Consider the following 8267-nt stretch of genomic DNA (forward strand, 5'->3'; position numbering starts at 1 on the left):
AGCTCATCATGGTATATGAAACATACAGAAAAAATATTATTTCAATATAAAATAATGGTTTTATATTACACTTTAAAATATAATGTATTTCTGTGATGCAAAGAGTCTGAATATAGGCTTTTAGTTTAAAAGCATGCACATTTGGAGAAATATTGGATTCTCATATTTTTATGTCAATTTTCTATACAGAGGAGTTATTTTTATTTAATATTCATTGTTATCTATATGAGCGCTGGTGTTTTCGATTCATACTGCAGCCGGAGGGCGCTCTGTGTGCATTTTTAGTCCACAAATTCATCTAAAGAAGAAGAGGCTATTCCATGAATGGTGTTTACAATTCATACTGCAGCCGTAGGGCGCTAAAGACACAAAAACTCATCTAAAATTTATCTATAGAAGAAAAGAAAACAGGAACTAACTGCCTGTCTTCCAGAGATCGCTAACCATGGCTTTTACATCCAGATAAACACTTTTCAAGACAATAAATACACGATTGAGACGATGTATGCATGTGCTGACTCTGAATTTGACTCTGAATAGCGCTGGCTCCGTGGGTGTGGCCGCATTAGTGGGTAATGAGCTGAATCACGGACTTCTGATATGGCTCTCTTTTCATACAGATTACATAAACACAGAATGTTTGTTTTCGATTTGACTTGCACGATTTAAAACCTGACATTTCAACGTTTTGTTAGACATAAGTATGATTTTTTTGTGATTAGTATTCACTAAGTTACAGTTCATTTTCTGAGAACTATCAGATTGGACTTCGTTCAGAGGGAGACGAGAGATCACGCGTCATGTTAGTTTTCTTTATTTTACAAAAAGCACAACATTTTGTTTTTACTCTGAGTGTACACAAATAAAAGAAGATATTCCACAGATTAAAATGGTGTATAACTCTTAATTGTATGTGCAACATTGACGGAGTATTTTGAGTCTCTTTCACACTGGTAAGAAAAAAACGCGGTGGTATCGCCGGCGATACCTCAGACCTCAGAGTGTTAACTTTACCATGTACACTTTAACTTGTGTGAAAATGGGCACGGAACGGTGAATAAAAAATATATGGTAACCTGTTATTGGCAAATTAACTAATTTTGTTAAGTCAGTTATTAAAACTTGCTGAACCAACCTGAATACATTAATTTATAACAACAAAACCAAGTTTTATTGGTTAAATCAAGCAGAAAGAGATCTTTAATATAACAATTGCAGGTGACCACTTTATACAGTGAATAGTGATATGATTAAACACAATTCCTATGGACCCCTGTTAGATTGTAAATTGTGACATCTGTTTCATTGCTTTGGCATTTTATGCCATCACAAATACTCTGTAAAGATTTTGGAGTTTAGATTCAACATTTTTTTTTTTTAATTGAAATATATGAAGTAGGGATGTTCATTTTGGATGTTTTTTTTTTAACTGATCATTATCCTTTAACCGAAAAGATTAAAATACCACAAGTTTAGTTTTACATGTGCAAATAGCAGCATAAAGCAGCACATTTTATCTTTTTTATTTTATAAAATAGCATATTGTTTGGTGTTAATTTGTAAATGATACATATTTTACATTTCTGAATGTTAAAATAACATACACAACTTATCTTTTTTTCCTCTTAAAAAACAAAATTTTGACTGATATATTACTTTAAAAATTACTTAAATTGTTTACTACAGGTATTAATCAGTCAAAAGTCTTACTGTTGTTTAATTATGGTCATCCCCAAAGGCAGGAACACACCAAGCCGGCAGTCGGCCATCAGGCAGTTTTTCTCCGTCAGCCGACAAAGTTTTCTCAGTGTGTTCCGCACCTTCGGCTGAAGTTGGTCCTCGTCTGCCTTTTTTCGGCTGATTCGAAATGTTGAATCGCGTTGGAGCTCATTGTCTGTCGGGCCATTAGATCCTTCTGATTGGCTGTTCAGCCTGCTGTTTCGGAAAGGCACGTCATCTCAGGCAGGCGCAGAACTGACGTGCTGCTTGGCCGTTGGCTGTTTAGCGTTGGTTTGGTGTGTCAGGGCAACAGTCTGCTTTCGTCGCCACTATTTCGTCGGCCATCACTACTTAACTTCGTCGGCATCGGCTTGGTGTGTTCTGTCCTTAATATGAAATCTTTTTCTTTTTTTTGTTTGAAGATCCAACTGAGGATTTTCAATGAAATCAACATAAAACTGAGTTTTGATCCAAAATAAAGGCAAGGATATAAAGGTGGTAAAGGCAACTAAAGAGGTGTTGCACTTTACCATCTAACAGGGGACCAGTGTCCTTTTTATAGAAGCAAAATATTGTTTGCAATTTTCATATCGTTAGCCTCATAGCATAATTGCCTAAGTCATTCATTTTCAAATGATACTTAGGCAATTATGCTATGAGGCTAACGATATGTGATGTTTTAATAAATCACACGTTTAAATAGGCTTTAAAACTAACTAATTTCTTCTTTTACAGGTTCAACAGAGAGTGAAGAGGATCTGAGGATTGTGCTGCTGGGAAAAACTGGAGTTGGGAAGAGTGCAACTGGAAACACAATCTTAGGAAGAGATGCATTTACAGCAGAAACATCTCAAGAGTCAGTGACTAAAGAGAGTCGGAGAGAATCATCTGAAATCAACGGCCGACACGTTACTGTGATCGACACTCCAGGACTGTTTGATACTGAACTGAGTAATGAGGAGATCCAGAGAGAAATCAGACACTGCATCTCCATGATCCTGCCTGGACCACATGTGTTCATCATTGTGCTCAATTTAGGACAACGATTCACTCAAGAAGAAGCAACATCAGTGAAGATCATCCAAGAGACGTTTGGTGAGAAATCCTTAATGTTCACCATGGTGCTCTTCACGAGAGGAGATGATCTGAAGAACAAAACTATTGATCAGTATTTGGGAAAACCTGGATCTCCTTTGATGAAGCTGATTAAAGCGTGTGGAAACAGATACCATGTGTTCAATAATAATCAGACTGGAGACCGAACACAGGTGTCTGATCTACTGGAGAAGATAGATAACATGGTGGAAGAACATGGAGGGAGTTTCTACTCATGTAAGATGTTCAGAGAGATGGAGAGAGAAAAACAAGAACAACAGATGAAGATCCTGATGGACAGAGTCAGAGAAAGAGAAGAACTGATGAAGAAACTGGAAGAAGAGAAAGAGAGAATGAGGATGATGATGGAGGAAGAACGACAGAATCAAGACAAAGAGAGAAAGAGAAGAGAAGAGGAACTGAAAAGAGAAATAAGAGAACAAGAGAAACATCAGAGAGAGATACGAGACGAGATGAGACGAGAACGAGAGACACTTAAACATGAAATAGAGGAAATGAGACAAGAAAAAGAGAAACTACAGGTTAAATATGACACTGATATAGACAGACTGATGAACAGAATAGAGAATGAGAGGAAGGGAAGAGAAGACAAATTTAATGAGAGAGAAAAACAATATAAAATACTAATGAAAGAGAAAGAAGATCTTCAATCCAAACATGAAGAAGAAGAATACAAGATGAAGATGATGATGGAGAAACTGAACAGAGAAAAAGAAGAACTGATTAATAAATATGAAAAAGAGAAAGAGAAAATGAAGATGATGGAGGAAGAAATAGTGAATCGAGATAAAGGAATAAAGAGAAGAGAAGAAGAATTCAAAGAGAGAGAAGAACAGTATAAAAGAGAAATGAAGGAACAAGAAGAGTGGATGCGAAACGAAATGAGACAAGAACAAGAGTTGTTTAAAAATGAAATAAACAAAACAAGGCAAGAACAAGAGAATGTGAAAAAAGAAAAAGAAAATCTAAAGACAGAAATAGAAATACTGATGAGCAGAATAGACAATGAAAGAGAGAATCACAACAAACAGAGAAAGAGAAGAGAAGAAGAGTTTTATGAAAGAGAGGAATGGTATAAAGGAGAAATTAAAGAAAAAGAGGATACTGAGGAAAAAATGCGTGAAGAAATGAAGAGAGAACGAGAGGAATGGGAGAAACAGAAACTAGAAGAAAAGATGAGAAGAGAAGAAGAGGATGAGAAAAGAAGAGAGAAAGAACAGAGAGATTGTGATGAATTTAATGAGAAACTGAAACAAGAGAGAGAAAGTATGGAAAGAGAGAAAGAAGAACTTAAGTCTAAACATGAAGCAGAAGAAAACAAGATGAAGATCCTGATGGAGAAACTGAACAGAGAGAAAGAAGAACTGATGAAGAAACATGAAGAAGAGAATGAGAGAATGAAGAAGATGATGAATGAAGAACAACAGAATCGTGACAAAGAGAGAGAGAGAAGAGAAGATGAACTCAAAAGAGAAATTATAGAACAAGAGAAACATCAGAGGGAGATACGAGATGAGATGAGGCGAGAACGAGAGACATTCAAACATGAAATAGAGGAAATGAGACTAGAAAAAGAGAAACTACAGGTTAAATATGATACTGATATAGACATGATGCTAAACAGAATAGAGAATGAGAGGAAGAGAAGACAAGATAAATTTAATGAGAGAGAAGAACAATATAAAATATTAATGAAAGAGAAAGAAGATCTTCATTCCAAACATGAAGCAGAAAAAAACAAGATGAAGATGATGATGATGGTGGAGAAACTGAACAGAGAAAGAGAAGAACTGATGAAGAAACATGAAGAAGAGAAAGAGAGAATGAAGATGATGATGGAGAAACTGAACAGAGCAAGAGAAGAACTGATGAAGAAACATGAAGAAGAGAAAGAGAAAATGAAAATGATGGAGGAAGAAAGAGTGAATCGAGATAAAGAAATAAAGAGAAGAGAAGAAGAATTTAGAGAGATTGAAGAACAATATAAAAGAGACAAAAAGGAACAGGAAGAGCAGATGCTAAACGAGATGAGACGAGAACGAGAGCTGTTTAAAAATGAAATAAATGAAACAAGGCAAGAAAAAGAGAATGTGAAAAAAGAAAAAGAAAATCTACAGACAGAAATAGAAATACTGATGAGCAGAATAGACAATGAAAGAGAGAATCATAACAAAGAGAAAAAGAGAAGAGACAAAGAGTTTAAAAAAAGAGAAGAATGGTATAAAGGAGAAATGAAAAAGAAAGAGGAGAGAGAGGAAAATATGTGCGAGGAGATGAATAGAGAACGAGAGGAATGGGAGAAACAGAAACTAGAAGAAAAGATGAGAAGAGAAGAAGAGGATGAGAAAAGAAGAGAGAAAGAACAGAGAGATTGTGTTGAATTTAATGAAAAACTGAAACAAGATAGTGAAAGAATGAAAAGAGAGAAAGAAGAACTTAAGTCTAAACTTGAAGCAGAAAAACAAAAGATGAAGATCATGATGGAGAAACTAAACAGAGAAAGAGAAGAACTGATGAAGAAACATGAAGAAGAGAAAGAGAGAATGAAGAAGATGATGAATGAAGAACAACAGAATCATGACAAAGAGAGAGAGAGAAGAGAAGATGAACTCAAAAGAGAAATTATAGAACAAGAGAAACATCAGATAAAGATACGAGACGAGATGAGACAAGAACGAGAGACATTCAAACATGAAGTAGAGGAAATGAGACAAGAAAAAGAAAATTTAAAGAAAGAAAATGAAAAACTTCAGATCAAATACGACACAGAAATAGACAGACTGATGAACAGAATAGAGAATGAAAGACAAAATCATGAAACAGAGAGAAAGATAAGAGAAGAACTGTTTAATGAGAGAGAAGAACGATATAAGAGAGAAATAAAAGAGAAAGGAGAGAGAGAAGAAAAGATGTGTGAGGAGATGAAGAGAGAACGAGAGGAATGGGAGAAACAGAAACTACTGGAAAAGACAAGAAATAAAGAAGAGGATGAGAAAAGAAGAGAGAAAGAACAGAGAGTTTGGGATGAATTTAATGATACACTAAAAGAAGAGAGAGAGAGAATAGAAAGAGAGAAAGAAGAACTTCAGTCTAAACATGAAGAAGAAGAAAACAAGATGAAGATCCTGATGGAGAAACTGAACAGAGAGAAAGAAGAACTGATGAAGAAACATGAAGAAGAGAAAGAGAGAATGAAGATGATGATGGAGGAAGAACGACAGAATCATGACAAAGAGAGAAAGAGAAGAGAAGAAAACATTATAGCGAGAGAAGAATATAAAAGAGAAATAAAGGAACAAGAGAAACATCAGAGAGAGATACGAGACGAGATGAGACGAGAACGAGAGACATTCAAACATGAAATAGAGGAAATGAGACAAGAAAAAGAGAATTTGAAGAAAGAAAATGAAAAACTTCAGATCAAATATGACATTCAAATAGACAGACTGATGAACAGAATAGAGATTGAAAGACAGAATCATGACAAAGAGAGAAAGAGAAGAGAAGAAGAGTTTAATGAGAGAGAAGAACAATATAAAAAAGAAATAAAAGAGAAAGGAGAGAGAGAAGAAAAGATGTGTGAGGAGATGAAGAGAGAACGAGAGGAATGGGAGAAACAGAAACTAGAGGAAAAGATGGGAAGAGAAGAAGAGGATGAGAAAAGAAGAGAGAAAGAACAGAGAATTTGGGATGAATTTAATGATAGACTGAAAGAAGAGAGAGAGAGGATGGAAAAAGAGAAAGAAGATCTTCAATCTAAACATGAAGAAGAAAAAAACAAGAAGAAGATCCTGATGGAGAAACTGAACAGAGAAAGAGAAGAACTGATGAAGAAACAAGAAGAAGAGAAAGAGAGAATGAAGATGATGGAGGAAGAAATACAGAATCATGAAAAAGAGAGAAAGAGACAAGAAGATGAGAAAAGGAGAGAGAGTGAGAAACAGATTAGTAATGAACATATTCTGATACCAAAGAGTGAAATAGAGGGAATAATCAGAGAGAGAGAGAGAGTAGAAAGAGAGAGACAAGAACTACTAGAGGATTTGGAGAAGAGACTGACAGAAGAAAGAAACATGAGAGAAGATCAACAAAAGACTTTTGAAAAGAAACTGCAAATCATTGAACAACAATATGAACAACTGAAGAGAAGACGAGTACAGTGGAGAGAGGAATATGAACAAGAGAAAGAGGAGATGATGAAGATCTACTCTGAAACTGATCAGTCACTACAGGTGAGACCTCAGAGAAACATGGAACTGATATACAAACCTGATTCCAAAAAAGTTGGGACACTGCACAAATTGTGAATAAAAAAGGAATGCAATTATTTACAAACCTCATAAACTTATGTTTTATTTACAATAGAATATAGATAACATATCAAATGTTGAAAGTGAGACATTTTGAAATGTCCTGCCAAATATTGGCTCATTTTGGATTTCATAAAAAAAAGTTGGGACGCAATAAGAGGCCGGAAAAGTTAAATGTACATATAAGGAACAGCTGGAGGACCAATTTGCAACTTATTAGGTCAATTGGCAAAATTATTGTGAATAAAAAGAGCCTCTCAGAGTGGCAGTGTCTCTCAGAAGTCAAGAGGGGCAGAGGAATACCAATTCCCCCAATGCTGCGGTGAAAAATAGTGGAGCAATACATTTACATTTATTCATTTGGCAGACGCTTTTATCCAAAGTGACTTACAAGTGAGGAATACAACAAGCGAGTCGTCGTGACGAGGCAAATAGACACAAGAAGTGCTCACAATACAAGTTTTAATAAGCTACAATAGAGAGGGATTAGGGGAAGTGAAAGGATAGGTATAAGAAGTTTTTCTTTTTTAAGATGAGGTTAAGTGCTCACGGAAGAGATGAGTTTTCAGCTGTCTTTTGAATAGTGCAAGGGATTCTGCATTCCGGATGAAGGCAGGAAGATCATTCCACCAGCAAGGGACAGTGAACGAGAATGTTCTGGAGAGTGATTTTGTGCCTCTCTGTGACAGTACCACAAGCCTTCGTTCCTTTAATGAGAGTAGGCTTCTGGTAGGAGTGTAGACTCGTAATAGTGAGTGGAAGTAGGAGGGTGCTGAGCCTGTGGTAGATCTGTAAGCAAGCATCAACGCCTTGAATTTGATGTGAGCAACAAGTGGTAGCCAGTGCAGAGAGATGAAGAGAGGCGTGATGTGGGCTCTTTTGGGCTCGTTAAAGACGAGATGTGCTGCAGCATTCTGAATCATTTGTTGAGGCTTGATTGTGCATGATGGCAGTCTAGCCAGAAGAGCATTGCAGTAATCAAGCCTAGAAATGAAGGGCCTGATTTAGAAGGGCCTGATTTTCCTGATATTGTAAAGTGCAAATCTGCATGACCAAGCTGTCTTTGCAATGTGGTCTTTGAAGGTCAGTTGGTCATCAAGGATTACTCCAAGATTTCTGGCC

General features: G+C 36.1%; 1 protein-coding gene across 1 annotated transcript; it reads left to right on the top strand.

Moving 5' to 3' along the window:
• The first annotated feature begins 1722 nt into the window (after positions 1-1722).
• On the top strand, positions 1723-7159 carry LOC125264062 (trichohyalin-like). Its single transcript, XM_048183307.1, has 2 exons — positions 1723-1807; positions 2455-7159. Exons 1-2 carry the CDS (start codon positions 1723-1725, stop codon positions 7140-7142), a joined length of 4773 nt encoding a protein of 1590 aa, XP_048039264.1. The 3' UTR covers positions 7143-7159.
• Positions 7160-8267: the final 1108 nt, after the last annotated feature.

Source organism: Megalobrama amblycephala, linkage group LG3, assembly GCF_018812025.1.
Source record: "Megalobrama amblycephala isolate DHTTF-2021 linkage group LG3, ASM1881202v1, whole genome shotgun sequence".
Lineage (NCBI taxonomy): Eukaryota > Metazoa > Chordata > Actinopteri > Cypriniformes > Xenocyprididae > Megalobrama > Megalobrama amblycephala.